The following is a 19,701-nucleotide window of genomic DNA, read 5'->3' as shown; positions in this document are numbered from 1 at the left end:
CCGACACCTGATTAAGGTTTGAATCTTAGGAATTAGGGTCCTAAAGATGGGACGTGTCTGCCGTATGAATATGGAGAATAGAAAAGGCTTGTACTGTCAGATTCTGAGCTCTAATCCACACCTGCAATATTATGAAATACATTCTCTCTCCTTCATCTGTTTGGCACCTGGAGTACTGTCGGGGGGGGGGGTATTAACATCTCCAGACCCAGGAGTCTCCTTTGTAAGACTTTCATAAAACTGTCCTACTTTAGTCTAAACAGATCTCCTCATCATGCCTGGGAGTCTTCAAGGAAGGCCGGGAATCAGCCACGTGCACTGATCCAAACACATCGCAATACGTTCTTGCATTTTGGCTGTGCAATAGGCAGACGTAACCATGGCAACTGGACACACCGGAGCGAGAAAGCACATTATCCCACTTCTGCCGCTCACCCCGGACCAAAGAGCAGATGTAAGGCTGGGGCTGATAACCGTTTGAAGGTCCCACTGTGTGTAATGGCCATTGCACCACACGCTGGGCGCGGATTTGCTTTTGTTTGTGATGCTTGTCTTGTGTCGGTCTGGGCTTTGCTGAATTTCGAGTCCCTGTCATGGTTAGGGACCTGCGCGTCTGTATGCTTCATCTTACAGCTCAAAGCTCTCTGTAGGCGGTCAGGCCTTCTCTGAGTTGTTTGTTTCCTCTGAGCTGTGTGGCTCCCTGATCTGGACATGAATGCGATATATTTTCTCTAAATGCTGTGGAAACCGTGATTGATCCTCAGATCTTTCTGGTGTTTCTTCTCCATTCGGGCATAACTACAAAGTGGTCCTCTTTTGGAGAGATGTTCCTTCAGACTTGAAGAGGTTCTTATCAGATTCCACACTCTACGTTTCTTTGGAACCCCAATCCTCTATTCCTCCTCCTCATTGCGCCTCAATAAAACTAAACTAATAAACAGGAGGAAATTTCTTAATAAACAAGTTTATTTGAATGAAATAGTCATTCAATTGGCCATGAAGGTTGGTCCTCTTTATTCACGTAAGATGTAACAGGTTATGTCAGATGTTAGAGCGAATTCTTGATTCCTCGTTTGGAAGAACATGCTCAGCTTTTTCACTTCTCCTCCATTCAGCTCGGAATTTCTTTGGGACTTTGAGGGTTTACATGAAAACTAGTCCTTTCACAAGGTCTTTGACTAACCCTTTCACCCGGCACCCCGCCGTGTATGCATGACGTAATGTGAATGTTTGTCGTTGACCCTGCATGGCTTCTGAAGTCAACTTTCCCTTTTGTTTAGAACTTCTGCTCCAGCCCTGTCTCCCATTGCTAGGCATCCATTCTCTAAGCCTTTCTTTGACTCGCCCCGGCCAGCCATGAATTCATTTGGAGCAAATGTGATGAAACCTGAATGGAAAACTCCTGTTCCGCTTCGTTGCTTTGCAACCTGCTGAGGTCCACGAGGAAGGGGGTTAAAGAAGTAGGCAATGCAGAAAACTCCACATCTAATATTAAAACTTCACTCCTTCTATTTCCCTGCTGAGGACATTATCCCCCAAGATGGACTCCCAGCTCCCGAGGCTCTGCCTTTATACCGAATAAAGGTATTTATTCTGCCCCCACCCCACACACCATGCGCTCTCCTCCATCCCTCATTTATATGCCTCTGGGGCACACCAAGGAGCATGGGAAGCACACTGCTATTGTCTGTCAGTCCAAGTAATTCACTTACGGAGGGCCTGACAACCCCCACCATCTAAACAGAGCTTTCAGATGAAGCACAGTTGCACTGGACGAGAGGACAAGTTGAAAGCCGGGGAAAATATTACAGGGTTCCCTTAAACGGAGTTCTATTTTGATCATCATATGGTGCTAACAGTATTTCTAATGCCTGCTGCTTATATAAATAGCTGCCAACAGTCCCGAGATTGGCAAATATCCTTTCAATCAGGACCGAGGTGTCGTGAGCAAGCACTCCAAGTCTCCAACATGCGTTGTACAAATGACTACATCAGTGGATCAGAGAAGTGTGATGGTACCTATGGTCATACACGGGAACTTTATAAATGAGATGACCCTGATACCTTTTTGTACATTAACCCTTTACTCATTTTAGATTATATTGTAGTTGCTCACCTATGATAGAAACCACATGGTTCTGAGAAAGTTCTTAATGAAAACTAATAATCAGCAGGAGGTGAGGGTATTCTGAATGTAGTCACCTGTAGTCACCAAGGTTGGGTTCCATCTTAGAAAAACACTAAATTGAATGTTCAGATGCTATTAAATAAGTAGAGGAGTTAGCACCAGAAAACCTGAGCCTCTGAGATCTCTGGGGACAAATCCTGAGAGTCCCAGATATAGGAATGGTGATCAACTGGTGGGTCTGTAATTATTCATCTGCAGTCTCAATGTCTTCTGTCTGGAGTGTCTTCACTGTCTTCGGGGCTGTATGCTGTGTCTTCACATTACAAATAAGATACTCTGGAACGTGAAGGAGATAAATATTTAAATGCAGGTGTATTTTTACAAGCCATCTTAGACTGCATCAGTCTCAACCACACGCCCTGACTTTGTAAAGAATGTGAGTTTAATGTGAGTTTAATGTTTAAGGCCCTTCATTAGATGTCAGTAATTATGGGAAGTATCTCGTTCGTATCACTTGTGCACTTAATTCCTATAAGCCCAACAGAGTTATAAACTTATAATAAGTCGAATTAAGGGCAGACTGAAGGTGAGAAGCGTGAAAAGTGACTCAAGAAGATATTTAAATAACTCAATTAGCAGATGTTTATAGAAGCTGGTCCATGTTGACCACATTTATTTCAACTGCCCCTTCATCATCATTGTCCCCTTCCCCCCATTACCTCTCCTCTACTTTAACAAGCTTTTCTTCTCCCCCTTTCTTCACCTCTTCCACCTAACCTACATTTTGCCCCTGTCTTCAAAAAATAGCTTCTACCTCTCTTTTCCACGGTCACCTAACGTCCTTCTATTCCTGTGCAGCAAATCGCTGGGATAAAGAACGATTGCTCCCCAATATGTTCTGACACCCCAATGTGCAGAGAAGGGTTGCTTCATGCTGACGTTGCCCAGAGGGACACAATCAAGTTTTTTTTCCCTCTAAGATGAAATTTTAAATAGCATGTTTTGAAGGCAAATATTGACTTGATTTAGATTGTTCTTCTGTTGACTCACTTTACATTTTGTTATATGATAAAAAAAATAAATTAACACATATTTTTGCAAGCATTCTTACTTTACGGCATTTTTTCACATCTGCCTAAAACAGTACTGTATGTATGTGTATGTGTATATATATGGTATATATTATATATTTATTATATATATAATATTTATTTATTATATATATTATATATATATTTATATATATATATATATATTTATATATATATATATATATATATATGATATATATATTATATATATATATATATATATATATATATGTATATATATTACACATTATTCACCCACCCTAGCGGCTGTTCATGCAGACCTGGCAATGAGCTTAGAGTCTCCCTGATGAACTTTTAGGTACTTTGTAGCACTTTGCATGTTACAAAAATATTCAGCAATGACCCAATTATCTGGCACAGGTAAGAATAACAGGGAATGTGTAACACCTCGCCACATCTGTTCCCCACATGTTCCTTCCTAGACTTTTTCTTTTTCGCCAGGCAATGGAAACATGTCTCGTGGAGGATGAAGTTTGTCTTTCCTTGAAAGATAGTTTTCGCAGTCGTAAATATATTTAAAAGTATATTTGGAATTATTTTCTTGTTTTTAAGCAGAGTATAGCAAAATATAGCTGATATTATACACACTATAAACATTATAAACATAATAAATAATATAATAGGCAAACAAAAGGGAAAAAAGAAAATTCATAAGTAAATGGAACCATTTGCCCTGGAGCAGAAAGGACAATAAAATAACATATCAGAAAGAAATATTTTATTTATTTTTATTTATGTATTGTTTTATATAGCACCATCAAATTCTGTAGCGCTGTACAATGGGTAGACAGGACATAACAAGTAGTATATAACATAACAATTTGACTTACAGAAACAACAGATGAACAATATAAAACTCTATATATAGAAAACCAAAAGTTTTTTAATATAATTCAAACAAATTACACTACTATATATATAAGAACTCATTTTTATTGAAATGTTTTTTTTTTAAATATAGTCCCCCGTTTTTACTGTGCCAACCACGGCCAGGAGAAATTACAGCATTTAGCTGATCGTGACTTTTAGGAGATGAATCAGATTTTTTGTGATGTGTTACAGAGTAACTCAGTGAAGAGGAAAGAGTTCCCCGTTACTCAAAAGTCTCCGCAGCTAAAGAGTTAACAAGCATTCCTTCCATTATTTGCATCCCCTTTCTCTATGATGACGGCTTTAATCTTCTAGCTGTGGCAGCTGGAATAATGGCGGCATTGTGACATCAAAAGGTCGTCTCCTACTCATTACCACATTCCATTTGGGTGGGCAGCTTTTTGTGAGTATGATAGTGCTGGACTAAATCTCCACAATGATCCCTGCCAGAAGCCATTAATATGCACATGGAAATGCCCATGGGTTATATACTTGGGACACAAAGGTACCGGCTCATGGGGTCCCTAGAAGGGTGTGGAGCTCAGAGAAAGTAAACATTTTGTAGGACCCCACACTACTACAAGAGAAAGTTCTGGGGTAAGAGCTGTGGTTCCATCTATGGACAGGATGGCCCCAGCCACCACCTTGGACCCTCTCGTAGACGGGTCTCCCGGTCCTAAGAAGATCTGGTCCTCCTGCAAGTCTTTGGGCTGAGCAGGAAAGGACGAGGTCGCATATCCCTTTAGAGAAATGTAGCCCCCAAAATAAAATAAAAAGTGTCTCTTCTTCATCACACTGGACATGATGTCACCTCCAAGTGGGCATCCAATGAAGTGCTGAGAACAAGTGCCTAGTGGCCCCAGAAGGATTTAATGGTACTATTCTTAACAGTGATCCCTTTTCCATGCTGTGATCTGAAATCGTAAGCAACAAAATATATCATGGAAAAAGAATTCTTCAATATTTTCATCTCGACCATAAGAATGTTCCACGATGGAATGGAATCGTGTCCCAGATCCTTGTAGCTGAGAAGATGACCCACAATATTATGACACAAGGCTATGCCTTTCCAGAACATCTCAGGATCTTGCCGTGTAGACCTGTGCAAAGCACTTACTCTTCATTGTTCAATACACAAGCTCCAACCTCTCTGTATTAATGCATCATTAATGTACCATGTTTTATGGAAGGAGCTGCTGGAGTGCCGAGCTCAGGGAGCAGCGGGGAGCAGCGCGGGCACTTTGTTGTCATGGAAACCGGAAGATGCTTCAAACTCTTACAAACGTGTCAGATTTCACCGTATTAAGAAACCTTTACATTCACTCAGCATGAGATGTTCTCTCTTCGTTGTTGTCACTTTTGAATATGATTCTGTGAGCTTCAGGAGCCAAATGGGCTTTTGAGACAGGTAATGATGAGAATTGGTAGATCATAGAGATATATCTCAGAGATATGTGGAGAATTTGAATGGCATATGTTTAAATTGACAAAACATATCAAAGACTTCTTGAATCTTGAGTTATGCCACCAGTGGCGACTTGACATCTACCTGGCATCAGGAGACACTGCTTGCGCGCCTCTTTGAATGAAGCCCAAACCCCAACCCAATGGCACCACCTATGGCATGAGGGTGACCCACTGGCCAAGGCGGTTATTAAATCTTTATTGCTGATATTTTTTCTTTAATGGCTTAGTGTTTTTTGCCCCCGCTACAGCAGTATTCGACCCATCAACGTAGGAAGCCACCCCTGATTTTACAGGGACAACCACTGCTGATTAGACCGAGACAGGGACAGATGCTCCCGGCACAGGGGTATTCCAGCCCAGACAAAACTAATCAATAATAACCCCTCCAGTTAATGTCCCTCCCGGCTCTTCCCATCTACAGTCGAACACAGCCACCCAGACTCAAGGGACATCGAGAATATGTCGCTGCTTCCCTCCCATGATTACACAGCGGCTGCTACGCCATCACTATGCTGATCTCTACACACGATCTGCCCTTCCTCCTTCTTTTTACTTTTCACAGAGGGATTTTTCTGCCCCCACCGGCCAGATCCGCTCCTCTCCCTGTTTTATGAACAGCCTCTGACAATCTGCTTCCTGGAAATATTGACAGAACACAAATTATAGTCTTTCTAGCCAAGCAATTGCAGCAAAGGTTTCTTTACACTGCATTTATGTTCACGCCAACCCGATTGCGACACATTTCAACACAAACAGAGCAGCTCCAGAACAACAATGTTTGACTCATACAACAGAGCCTTCGTTCCACTGGCTGTAAAGCCGGCCTGAGCAGTGAACAAGAGGCCGCTGATCGGATTTAGTCTGGCCTGTATCTAATTAACTAGGACCATAGAAACGTAGAATTTGACCCATTTGGCCCATCTCGTCTGCATGTGTTTCCCTGCTGTAGCTCCACAAATCCTACTCAATTATTGGTCTCGTCTTAGATTCGGGATAGCTGGAGGCATATCCCATGCACAGTTGCCAACTGCCCCGATTTTTTACCAGGATAGTCCATGCATTTGGAGATTGTCCTGATGTCATATCCAGGCACTCAGGGCGGGAGTCACATGCAATTCAAGGGACCCTGAAGAAGAGGTTTGAAGACCTCATCCTCTCACCACAAGAGTTAAAGAAGACTAAAGGAAAGGGAGACAAGAGATGGGGAGAAAGGGGGTAGTTGATAGTGAGAAAAGAGAGAGTTAAAGAGAAATGAGAGAGAAAATGAGATGAGATAAAGTGACATAAGGAGAGAGACAGTGAAAAAGGGCGAGAGAATGAGAAAGAAGAGAGATGGAGAAAGGAGGGAGATAATGAGAAAGAAGAGAGATGGAGAAAGGGGGGAGATAATGAGAAAGAAGAGAGATGGGGAAAGGAGGGAGACAATGAGAAAGAAGAGAGATGGAGAAAGGGGGGAGATAATGAGAAAGAAGAGAGATGGAGAAAGGGGGGAGATAATGAGAAAGAAGAGAATAGGGATAGATAAAGAATAGTAGAGAAAAGGAGAAAGAAGGGAGATAACGTAATAGGAGAGGAGAAAGTGGAGAAAGGGTGTGTTTGTATTTTGAAAGTGTGTGTGTGTCAGGGCAAGTGTGCCTAAGGGCCAGTAAGCATGTGGATGCAAGGGCTACTGTGAGCCAGTATGTTTATGTGCAAGCATGAATGTGTATGTGTGTGTATGGGCACGCTGTGTATGTGTGTATTTTGTCAGTCTATCCATACTTCTACGGGTTTTGGTCTAAAGGGAATAAACTGACACACGTTTAACCCAGGGGCGCTATTTAGTATTGTTTTAAATAAAAAATATGTCATTAAATCCTAATTTCTGAAAAAACTATGCAGAAAGATTTATCGAAAAAAGCGCCCTGCCCAAACCTGTACTGTCCTGCTGACTCGGGAACTCTGAGAGTCACATATTCTGGGTACCCATGTCACAGATACAGCCTACCAGCAAAGGTGGTAGAGGCAATTTAAACAGGCACAGGATAGGCACATTTCTATGCTGAATCTAAGACGAGACCAAGGGCTGATCATAGACAGATTATCGAGCTGACTGCCGGCCCCTGAGCTGCATACGGTTGGTATGGGGCACCGCTTCATGTTCTGTAGGGTTATGAGTGGTGGCTTCAAACATGAGACGGGGTCTCTTCATACCCCTGTGCACATGCACAGCAAGCGCTCCCACTGATTACATGGGGTGCTTTCCTGCTTCAAGCAGCCAATCTGTGGCTAGAAATAAAGGACCAAGGAAGAGGAGGGAAGCTGCAGCAACAAGGCTGCAGCTTCAAGTTCAGGTAAGTGTATTTTTTTATGAAGAGTGACTATTAAAGTACTCACAGAGGGCAGGGGTTACTACATTCTTCTTTAATGGGGTACCAGAGACATTAAACTGTCCCTTTTCCAGCGTGCCTTGACACTGACGATGTGCGATTAACATGTCAGGGCGGACTGTATGTTGCAGCGGTTGTCATTATTGTGTTATTTTGATGGCTTATGACAGCACACGTTGTGTACACTGGTGTTACCCCGCAGACAACGCTGACAACACAACACCCTCCAGGCTACAGCTCCTTATTTTTGCTCCATGTCACTCTGTTCTCGTTTCCATGGAGATGTGTCACATACAATCAGCGTACGGCTGTCCCTCGCAGGGAACGGTGATATCAACCAACATTATTTATTTCCACACACACAGCACACTGCTTGGATACCAACAACAGCATACCCGGGAACTGGCACGATTTATCTGGGACAGTCCTGACAGCCGTACTTCTCTGTACATTGGTATATTATATGGAGCACATCATACCTCCCAAGTGTCCCTCTTCCCTCACCTGATGCCCCTCTTTACAGAGTGGTCTCCTTATTGCAGCGAATAGCAAATTGATTACAGTGAAACTCCACGTCAATCACTAGAAACATAGAATTTGCCAGCAGATAAGAACCAATTGGCCCCCGTCTAGTCTGCTCCTTTTTCCTGATTTAAAAACTCAGACCTTAATCAGTTGTTCTTCTAGTTTTAGATTCAGCAGCCATATTCCTATCTCATGAATGTTTAAATTCCCTTCCTGTATTAGTCTCTACTGCTTCTGCTGGGAGGCTGTTCCACTTATCTACCACCCTCTCAGTAAAGTAAAACCACCTTTTATTGCATGTGACTTCATGACCTGTTGACGATTCTTCATGTCATTGTGGGAAGTAGACCTGGCTGTAGACCCCTGCGATCCCCTCATTCCCAGCAAACACTCTGATCTCCTCGAGAGGAGCATACCGTCAGCATCCTGGCATACTCTGGCTCATTGCGCACATTAATGAGACAAAGACCGGCGAGGGGGTTAACATTAGAGTTGTCATGTTGGTTATTTTATATAAAGTGGTTCCCAGCGTTAGGGGGTCTGTATAAACCCGATGGAGTCATCTATCGATACATTTATATGCCCGGGTAGCGTGCAGCCACACATATCCAGACGTCAGTCATGTACTGCAGCCCCAATCTGATAGTCCAGTGTAAATCAGGACAGTTGTTCAGTATGAAAAAGGAATGGCAGAGGCGTGACTTGGGTCCTAAAAGCTTTGGAGTTGTGTATATGGAGAGTATAGCATACATCTGCCGTATCTCTATAGTCTCTACCTTACTTCCTTACACCTGGACTGTCGGGGATGTTTAAATCTTTAATAATGCGATCAGAATTGGACTTTAACAAAATTGTTCCAAATTGTCTAACCAAATTTCCACATTGTGGGTACGAGTCTTTAAGGACGGACAATGGACATAACGTGACTGGTCCAAGAGAAAATGGGATCTGTATTGAAAGTTGATACATCTATCTGAAGAAGAGACTGCTGAGGTCCCAAAAAGCTAACGTGATCTTTTACTTCCTATAATATGAAATCACTGCAGCAAACAGCGAATGTGACAATTTGTTCGAAAAGCTCTCGGCGCCACCTAGTGGCTAAAGCCATAGCGACACATCGATGCGCTCGGCGTGCCCAGCCCTGATAGCGAGCGCCGAGTTATCGGAAAGTGTCATGGTTTCCTCCAGTGCGCATGCTGAATGATCCCCGACCAGGTAACTGTTTCATGCGGATGATTGAGAATCGATTGGGTTGATGGTTTGCTTGTTTATGTGAGTGTTTGGGATCAGTACCCAGTGTGCATTCCACTGGGGAGATTGATTAGAGCTATGCTCCATATCCAGACACGTGCTGATTTAATAATGTGGGGTCTGGTGACAGACTTCTGACAGGTACTGTGACAGACTCCAGGGTAAAGTGTATTAAGACTATATACTGTGAGTTCCACAAGTATCTAAATCTAAAGACTCGTCCCCTCTGTCGCCCGACTCGTCCCCTCTGTCGCCCGACTCGTCCCCTCTGTCGCCCGACTCCACATTGTGGACTTTGAAGTCAGCCGGTAAATTCAGAAATATTTGTTGTTATGCTGGTTCCATTACGGTGGACACTGAAGTTGATGGTGAGGGTCCAAACCTGCTTGCCAGAGCATGGAAAAGAAATCCAGCCATGAGCCTTCTTATCCTAGCCAGAGAGCCCACCGGCAATAGAAGTAAATAGATGCTGTGGCCATAAATCATTTTTACCGTTTAATCTCAAGAAATCACAGAAAAGGGCAAAATAGAAAACACCTCACATGCGTCATCTCCACAGGCGCGTAATCATAGGCACTGTTAATTTATGTCCTGCTTTTTATTAATGACCGTACTGACTTTACTCAAGTTCTAAATGCTTTTATCCAGACTGTTAAGAGGCATAACTGGCAACATGTCTGAAGTTGACTCGCTGACCGATAATCTGGCAGAGGTGAAACTAGATGTTGCCCCTAATAACTTGATGAACCTTGATGATGCACCAATCACTATTGGAGCCACAGTGCCCACGGGGTTTGAATTTACAGCAGCCGCAGAAGTGGAGGAGAAGCTGGGATGTCCGTGCAGAATCAGCAAAGATCGTGGCAAAATCTACTTTGACATCAGGAAGGATAGCCTGGCTCAGGTAAACGTGGCAGTTATACGGGGTTATCATCCAGTGCTGGAAAAATCTCTGATGACGTTGATGTTTGAGGGGGTGCCGTTGGCTGCTCTCAAAAACTCTCAATGAAGGGCATTGAAATTGGGAACAGGTGGGCAGAATAAACCTGGTCAAGTGGTCATCAGGGAGTTGATTGGCACATGTCAATCATCACCAGTCACCCAGCTATTGCTTTAGCGTCACCACTTTCCATCAACATTGTCTCCTTCCTTCAGGTTCACCGTCTGAAGTCCGTGGACAATTTGTTTGTTATTGTTGAGGAGTTTAAAGACTTCCCGTTCAAGGAATCAAAGGTCAGTGGCTGAGGGGCACCAAATCGTAATCTTTTTCTTTTTCTTGCATAATGTAGTTCAGCTTCTCAGTTGTCTCGTTGAAGAACTGGGTATAACTCAAAATCAAATGTTTTCAGCTGCTTGTTGTCTTTCAGTTTCTAAATGATTAAGGAGATTAGGAAGACTATTTTTGTGGGTCTCTGGCCTGTGTCTAAATATTTTGCTTTGAACATAGAATATAATATTAAAACTAAAGTGAGCACTGAGATTTAATGCCTTGAGTCTAGTGAAAAATGATCGTTATCCTGTGCTTGTGTAGGAAGATGCCCTACGAGATTTCCAGGAATTGGCACCCAAGCTGTCCTGGGACAGCGCTCTCAGTACCTGGGAACTTAACAACAGCCTGAAAAAGAAGAAAAAGCACAAGAAAAAGCGCAATAAACCGGGGAACAACAACCACAACAAAGAGCGGAAACAGCCATCAGCATCATGTGACGCTGAGATTCTGAAAGAAGACAATGGTACGAACGCTGATACACAAACTGAAGCATTATCTTCTGTGGAAACTCATGGAAGTGATGGATCAGATGGCCAGAGCCAACTATCAACACTTGAAAGTATGGAAAGTCTAGCCAAAGAGGTTACAGAGAAGAAGGATATCCCAGAATATCTCCCGGATAAATCCACAGGAGAAACCCCAAAGAAAGAGAGTTTAGGTGAGCCGGTTAAGATTCATGGCTCACAGTTATCATCACATGATGGGTCAAAAGACACACAAGACGGAACCCAGGATTTCAGTGAAGCAGGGGGCCACCTTGAATCTGAGGAGAAGCCAGAAGCCGATGAAGGAAATGGGTCCACAGAGGCCCGCGGCATCCTGAAATTCCGTGTCACCTGCAACCGCGCGGGAGATAAACATAGCTTCACGTCCAATGATGCAGCAAGGGATTTTGGAGGCGCTGTGCAGGATCACTTCCAGTGGAAGGCTGACATGACCAAGTTTGATATAGAGGTAATAAGTGTAGTAGTGTGTATAATAATATAATATATATAATATATTATATATATATATATATATTATATATTATATTATATCGGTAACATTGTGCTGCTGTCCTAGGTGCTTCTGAACATCAGTTACAATGAAATGGTGGTGGGGATTGCACTGACCGAGGAGAGTCTGCATCGCAGAAACATCACGCATTTTGGACCCACAACTCTTCGGTCAACTTTAGCTTACGGGATGCTCAGGTGATGACGGCTAATAGTCCAGCTGCTTGTGTTATGAAAGCTAGTCCTCCAAATTATAGCAAGCAGGGAAAAAAAATACATTTTGAAACTGAACTGGTGGAGCTGCAGTTATGTAGTTCCTATCAAGGTTCAAAGGTATAGCGATCCGCCGCTTCTTCCAACTCCTGCATTTTTGTATACTAAATTAATCTGTGCAATTATATGTAAGGGTTAAATTAATCCGTGTATTAAAAACTCACCTAATTTGTGTATATCTATATTTGTGGAGGACCTTACTGGTTTATCACTGGTGTATTCCTCTGTGTTTCAGACTCTGCGACTTGCAGCCATCAGACGTAATTATCGATCCAATGTGTGGGACAGGAGCCATTCCTATAGAGGTATTAAATGGACTTTGCCCTTTGTTTTTCTCAAATTAGTGATATTCTATTTGCGCTTTATCTGACATTTTTCACGAAGACCACCACAAATGATATTCATGCATTAAGAGCCAACTCTATGGTATGTTTCTACGATCTTTTAAGAATGATGCAAGTAGATGTCAGAAGGGTTCTCTGGATCATGGAGATGTGCCGCTTTTAAAGCGTAAACATGCTGGCCTCAAAGTGTGACACTGGTCTGTGTTTCCATCTTCAGGGTGTCAGCGAGTGGCCAAGCAGTTTCTTTATTGCCGGAGACAATAACCCGCAGGCTGTGAACAGAACCGCTAGCAACATCTCCTCCTTACTGGAAAAACAACAAAGCCCAGATTGGTGAGTTGAAGGCATTTGATTGATTTTTGTCTAGGATAACACTTTATTGATGAAGAGCTGCTTTTGGCCAAACCTATCATCATAAGCATTAGTTATCATCAGGTGCCTGGGGTGTCTTCAAGCACACATTCTCCTACTACAAATGTAGCCAAGGTTATCGCATTTCAGCTCTATGTTCTATTTTGGCGCCATAGAACAAATGTGCCCTGGTATAACATCAGTGGACGAGGGTCTGGAAGACCAGCATCATCGCCTATTGTTGATCTTATCCGTATAACTGATGTGCCTTATATTCTTTGACCCACCAGTGAGCCACGAGGGCTTCCCATCGATGCCGCTCACTGGGACATATCTAGCCTGCCTCTGAGGACCGGATCTGTGGATGTTATTGTCACGGACATGCCATTTGGAAAGAGGTAAGCAAGTCGCTGGAGGCGTAATCGCCCATAACGTTGTGCATGGTTGGGAGAAACAAATTAATTATACAGTTTGAGTCTGTCCCAAAGAGATCAAAAGCGATCAAGTTAGTAAACAAATCAGTTTCGCTCATCATCCTCCGTTTCATCAAATCATTAAATTTATGACCAGTTATGCATTTTTTTTTATTGTTTTTCTTCTTTTATTCTCAGAATAGGGTCAAAGAAAAAGAACTGGGATCTGTATCCATCGTGCCTGAGGGAGATGAGCCGCGTTTGCAGGGCTGGAACGGGGAGGGCAGTACTGCTCACGCATGATAGGAAATGCTTCATCAAGGTATGGGCATCACAAAATGTTTAAAGTAACAGTATCACATGCACCAGTGCTTCCCAAGGTGGGTGATACAGCCCCCTGGGGGGTGCGGGAACAATCCAGGGGGCGGTAGCACCCTCGGGTACAATTGGGGGGGCGCTGAATAAAAATAGGGGAGTGCTGGAAGCATAAAGAAAGAAGAGAAGAGAATTTTGAAAACCGTTGGTACGTGTCTGATCTGTTGTGTAACATAGCGCTAAAACTGTAGTGGTTACTTTATTTTCCATATAAAGATACAAAATGCGAGATATAACTATAAACCAGTGCTTCCCAAAGAGGGCGATACCGTCCCCTGGGGGGCGCTGGAACGATCCAGAAAGGTTTCCAGTAATTTTTACTTTCTGAAAAAGGACTAACAACAATGTTAGTCTTGCTTGACTGCAGATTTTCCATAATATGACCATAATTAGACGCTGTTCTCTTGGAGAAGTAATAAAACAATGAAGCATTGTACTGGTCTGCGTCATAATATAAATCAAACAAATGAAAAAAAAAAAAACATAAAAAATAAAACAAAGAATCAAGAGAGAAAAAATGTAATAGAGGAACTGCAGCAATACTACCAGCTGGAAGCGTTCCCTAAATACCAAAAAGAAAGATATACAAAATCTATCAATTCTGGTGTATGCGCTGGCTAATAAAACGACACTAGACAAAGCGGCTATTGTAGTCCTTTCCACCGCATGACATTTCTCTTTTTCCAGGCCTTGGCAAAAGCTGGACACTTGTGGAAGAAAATGCACACAGTCTGGGTTAATATAGGAGGACTCCACGCTGGCGTCTACCTCCTTAAACGCACGTCCCTGGACTTAAGTGAATGCTCCGGGGAGAGGCCGGACCAGAACCGACCCGAATGTTCCGAGTCTATCCCCAAGGAGGAGTAGGCGACGAGTCCCTCGAAGCTTCTGACAGTTCAGCCAAATTCCCATTATGCACTTAAAGGATCTGTAGTGACCTACTCAGGCGTTTAAAGGGTTAAATGTGTTTGATGTGTTATTTTTGAAGGGAATTCCCTGGTATAAACACTGTTTTTCTTGTAACATTAAGTTCTGATAAACATGGAATGGTGTAGTACCCTGTAACCTCACAATAAATGCTTTGTTTCTTATTGTTACATTCATTGTGCACATGATGAGGTCACAATTCTAAATTATGTTGTGATGTCACACTTCACTTTCAAACCGCCATGTTGCTTTATGGCAGCTCTTTTAAGTCTTTTTCAGAACACTATGCAATACCGCTAAGGACATTTTCCTAAAAGGTACTAATACAAATATTCCCGTGGGCTTCTCTTTAATCTTTTTGATTGCCATTGAAATATGTACTCTGTTTGGCACCAAAGTTTGGTTTAAAGCTTCCCTTGGCTTTCCTTACCTTGGCGTGTTTGGAAATGTTTAATTTGTTCTACATGTTTCGGTTGCTTTGTACAGCTGTTGGATGAACAATAAAAAGCCATGTTTGCGCGAGGGTTCATTCTTGGTCTCGACGATACCCTTCGTAGCTGGGTGTAAGAACTCACGACAAATCAAAACTAGAGTGTGATTCATGTTTCGTAAGACACGCACACGCATGTGTGTGAGCCCGTGTACTTGCCCGATAGTCCAGCTCTCTGGACTGAATATGTTCATTAACTAAAACAGGAACTTCAGGAAAAGTTGTCCCAGAAACCCTATTTAGGTTTTGCCTTAACTGGGTCCTCAAAATAATAATTTGCATCACCGGTCCTTTAATTCTTGACTTTTGGCAATATGTTTAGCACAGGGTAGGGGTGCGGAAAAAAATGCATATAATAGCAGCCAAATTTAGATCTTTTTTGATAAAATTATTTCTATGTCTGTATATGAGCATCAGTTTCTGCTTGCTGGTCACCCTGCTTGCTGGTCCTTACAATGTTCAGGGGTCCCTATCCTTGCTGATTACCTCCACTGCTTATCACCAAAGCCCTTCTACCTGGAGACATGGAGGCTACAGCTGGCAAAGGATGTAAGATGAACGGAGCGGATGCCGTCTGATGAATGGGAATTGAAAACTCCGCTGTGGTAGGAGGACCAACGCATCTTCATCACCCAAACTGAACTCTAGCCGCGATCCACTACTATATTTAGAAAAGCAATACCTGGAAATCGGTACTAATCCACTATATCGACAGGTCTCCCGGTTTCTTTCCTACTTAAGTATTGTTTCCATTACATTTATTGACCGATATAGGTACACATTAATAAAGTCAATGCTATGCACTTGGCAGGTTACTGGGAAACTCCAAGGTGCATACACTAGAGAACCCTTTCTGTATATAAAGATACGTTCAATAATAGATGTAGGTGACCAAAGTAGAAAACAGGTCCGTCTTCACGGTAATAAGTATTACCCAATTTCCAAGTAATATAACACGTGGTACAGCAAGAAATCAATAAAATACATTGCTTGGTTTGCTTTCTTAAACATAATAAGTTTAATATAATAAAAAGCTACACAATGTCCCAGTTTTGCACTGGAGGAAACAAGCAAACAATGTGGCCAAGAACAATTGTAAACAATTATAGATCTTGTGATGTTGTACTGATTAGGCGTGGGGTGCGTTGTTCTTGCATCAGGCGTTTACGGTGTTAATGAGCTGTAAACGGGGTTTACCTGGGATCAGATATTGGAGGCATACTTGGGGAAAGTCACGCTGAATCTGGGTCAGTTGGGCAGTATGCCACACACTGCAGAATAAGTGTGTTATCACTATAGAAACAAAGATGGTCCAAACAGCAGGAATAGCCCATTGGTTGCTATGGTGATACACCAAACCCCCTTTGCCTGTAACTGCTGCTCTGAGTTTAATGTTGTTAGAGTGATGATACGACTGTTGCTGTTGCCATGATACGTGACGAGTACAGTACACATTGATACTCAGCATTAATACCCATGGCCGCATTAATAAAGATTAATTCTAGGGCTAATTGTTAGGTGCAAATGAGAAGGAACAATGCATTTGTTCCCATTGTGATTGCTGTAAATTGTTACATATGACTCTGTCATCTCTTGCTGTTCTGTCACTGTTGCTTAGCAACAAGTAGTACCCGAGCGAACACCCGCTACAGCTGTCGTGTTTTGGGTGTACCAACATGGCTGCTAGTTTCCTGCGTCCCCGTGCGTCACCTAGCGGATGCCGGGCGCCACTGCAGCTGTCTGTGCCTGTGGTTTTCCTCCGTGCGGCTGCTTGGCATGGGCCTACACCTTCACTAAAGCCTCGGGATGCCGGAGGAAGGCCCACCGCAGCGCGATATGCTCCAGCTCCGCTCCCATAACAGCCGCAGGCGTGCGAACGCCGTGTTCTGTAACCGGAGCCAGCGCTCCGTACAACCCATATGGATAAACTTTGAGGGGGCGCCTCAGGCCTACCCTATCCTGCCCCCCCACACCGGCCGCAGGATGGTCACTTACTTGGGTACAGATCTGCACGGTACCGGGGAAGGGGCGGAAAAAAGCTCTGCTGGCGTCTTTATTGATGTGCATGCTTTACAATAGGACTGTATGATGCGAATGCTAAAAACACCTCTTGGGGACCCAAATATCTTTTCCCTCCCCTTATGCCTCTCTTTCTTCCCCTGATGCCCCTCTCTTCCAGGAGATCAGAATGCTTGCTGGGTGTGAGGGGGTTACAGGGGTCTACAGCCTTAAAACCCCAATAATGTATATAGAACATTAGCTTACATTTATTGATAGAGCACCAACAGATACCGTGGCGCTGTTAGAGCAGCAGGCAGCAGAATTTAGTAATATTAATACGCGTTAAGCCATAGAGTTGGAATCTAACGAGCATTGCTTGGAATGTTTGTTAAATCCATATTATTATTATATTTATACACCATTGTTTGATAATAAGAGGTGTTTATAAACTAAATAACGTAAATAAAAACATTCTCCGTTCGTTGCTGCATTACAAGGCTTTCAGTTAAGTTAAAACCCCCTTCCTCAGCCTCTAATCGCGACCCACCACATTTAAAGTGACCCTTTTTTATGCATATCCCCCTGTATTAGCCTCTACCACTTCTGCTGGGAGGCTGTTCCTTTTATCTACCACCCTCTCAGTAAAGTAAAACTTCCTTATGTTACATCCAAGCCTCTGACCCTCTAGTTCCAAGAACTTTCATGTATTGAGATCTCTTAGTATTTCCTGATCATTTTCATCCCGCATTTAAATACTTAAAGCAATTAAATGAAGCACAAGGGGAAACCCTTCTTTCAAAGGAGGAGAAGTGTTTTAAGTTTAAAACTAGAGGGCCGGGGGCTTAGATGTAATGTAAGGACTGTTTACTTTACGGAGAGGGTGGTAGATAGGTAGAACAGCCTCCCTACAGAAGTGGTAGCGGCTAATACAGAGAGGGAATTTAAACATGCATGGGATTAGCATACGGCTCCTGATTCTAAGACGAGACCAGCGACTGGTAAACATCAGAGTCTTTACATCAGTATTACTTTAATATAATGTTAATGTGTGTGCGCTGGGCATATGGCCTGTGCGTGTTTATGGTATGTGTGTATATGTATATACCGGTATATATTTTTTTGTATTAGATACCAGCGTGGGTTGCATGAAGCTATCGATCGATGCTCCTGTTGAATATGTTATTGAATATGTTTGTTATTGAATATGTTATTGAATATGTTTGTTATTGAATATGGCGTCTTGGTACGCAGGGCACATCTGGCTCTTCAGAGATCTTGATACAAACGTGGGTCTGCTGGCCAACAGAGAAGAGCTCTACGTTCCTTCCCCTAATGCAAACGCGGAGCCGGTTATGGTTAACATAACATTGCCAGGTGAGTCCAGCGGGTCAATAAATAGCATACCACATGTAGCATATATATATATATATAGAGAGTAGAGGTTGTAGCCGTATTAGTCCAGTGGTGTCAATATCAAATAACAGATGGAATAAGTATCTTGTGATAAAGATACTTATTCCATCTGTTATTTGATATATATATATATATATATCACACTTTATAGTCTAGTGGCCCGTTACCCACAATTCGCAGGGTTACTTCGCTCACTCACGAGTACGGTGTCGTGGAATATGTTGGTGCCATTTAGATCAATAAATCATTTTATTGGGAAAAGATGAGAAAAGGCTGTCTGGTGGGAATAATCTTTTGAAAATAAATGAAGCTGCTTTGAAGTTATAATGAAGCCCCCTCTTTTGCAGACTCGACACGTTTATACAGAGTAATTCATATCAAGAATAGTCCATTGGTTGCTATGATGTTGCTTACGCCTTTCCAACTTTGCCCCCCAATGGCTTTTTTTATAAATACCCCTGTTGTTTTTTGGGCAGATGAGATAAAAAAAAAGTGTTTTAGAAATATCACTCCAAATCCAGAGAGAAATCTCTCTTATGTCCCTTTCTCTCCTGTCTCTCCCCCCTTTTCTCTCTCTCTCTCTCTCTCTCTCTCGACCCCCCCCCTGATGTTTTAGAGCTGCCCTGGGAGAATACACCAATTGCGGAATATTTTAACAACATTTTTTCTCAGTTTTCAGTCTTAAAGAATGGTGCATCCAGGCGATCAGGAAGATTGTGAAGCCCGAGGATTACCGAAATTTAGACATTGTTGCGTCTTTATACGACGACTTGGAAAATCACCCCAGTGTTGACAAGGACTTGCGCCGATTGGCTGTTGGATTCCGGGAACAATCCAGATTATCCAATCCAGAAGCTTGAAAGCCGCGCTCACGAATTGTAATACCCTTTTAGTGCAGCTAGCTGTACATACTGCACCGAAGTCTATTTCTCTCCTCTTTGGCACAGAACGGGTTTTTTATATTAGAAAATGAAGTAAATGCCTATATTTGTACTTATTTGAAGGACCTTATTTCTACTGATAAGAATTATCTAATATCTGTAACGGTGATGACTACTAGCATTCTTTTCTTATTATGTATATATGTTTATTACTGTAAACAGAATTATTATTTGCAGTCTAGTTCA

The 19,701-nt window shown here is 42.6% G+C and overlaps 2 protein-coding genes across 2 annotated transcripts; both read left to right on the top strand.

The window, feature by feature from the left end:
• Positions 1-9,619: 9,619 nt before the first annotated feature.
• THUMPD3 (THUMP domain containing 3) lies at positions 9,620-15,199 on the top strand. The gene is made up of 10 exons (XM_053469807.1): positions 9,620-9,686; positions 10,371-10,626; positions 10,878-10,955; positions 11,254-11,946; positions 12,055-12,185; positions 12,496-12,565; positions 12,822-12,937; positions 13,246-13,353; positions 13,567-13,690; positions 14,431-15,199. The coding sequence occupies exons 2-10, from the start codon at positions 10,396-10,398 to the stop codon at positions 14,608-14,610; spliced, it is 1,731 nt and encodes a 576-aa protein (XP_053325782.1). The 5' UTR covers positions 9,620-9,686; positions 10,371-10,395; the 3' UTR covers positions 14,611-15,199.
• A 1,713-nt stretch (positions 15,200-16,912) lies between these two features.
• On the top strand, positions 16,913-19,701 carry VHL (von Hippel-Lindau tumor suppressor). Its single transcript, XM_053469557.1, has 3 exons — positions 16,913-17,159; positions 18,413-18,535; positions 19,247-19,701. Exons 1-3 carry the CDS (start codon positions 16,967-16,969, stop codon positions 19,432-19,434), a joined length of 504 nt encoding a protein of 167 aa, XP_053325532.1. The 5' UTR covers positions 16,913-16,966; the 3' UTR covers positions 19,435-19,701.

Source organism: Spea bombifrons, chromosome 6 (assembly GCF_027358695.1).
Source record: "Spea bombifrons isolate aSpeBom1 chromosome 6, aSpeBom1.2.pri, whole genome shotgun sequence".
In the NCBI taxonomy this organism is placed as follows: domain Eukaryota; kingdom Metazoa; phylum Chordata; class Amphibia; order Anura; family Pelobatidae; genus Spea; species Spea bombifrons.
The sequence above is the reverse complement of the archived record's forward strand: the minus strand, read 5'-3'. Positions and strand labels throughout refer to the sequence as shown.

Coding starts and splice junctions, on each gene's coding strand:
- THUMPD3 (XM_053469807.1), top strand. CDS start 10,396: ATGTCTGAAGTTGACTCGCTGACCGATAATCTGGCAGAGGTGAAACTA. Junction 11,947..12,054: donor TGACCAAGTTTGATATAGAG/GTAATAAGTGTA, acceptor CTGCTGTCCTAG/GTGCTTCTGAACATCAGTTA. Junction 13,354..13,566: donor GACATGCCATTTGGAAAGAG/GTAAGCAAGTCG, acceptor TTTTATTCTCAG/AATAGGGTCAAAGAAAAAGA.
- VHL (XM_053469557.1), top strand. CDS start 16,967: ATGCCGGAGGAAGGCCCACCGCAGCGCGATATGCTCCAGCTCCGCTCC. Junction 17,160..18,412: donor CAGGATGGTCACTTACTTGG/GTACAGATCTGC, acceptor CTTGGTACGCAG/GGCACATCTGGCTCTTCAGA. Junction 18,536..19,246: donor GGTTAACATAACATTGCCAG/GTGAGTCCAGCG, acceptor ATTTTTTCTCAG/TTTTCAGTCTTAAAGAATGG.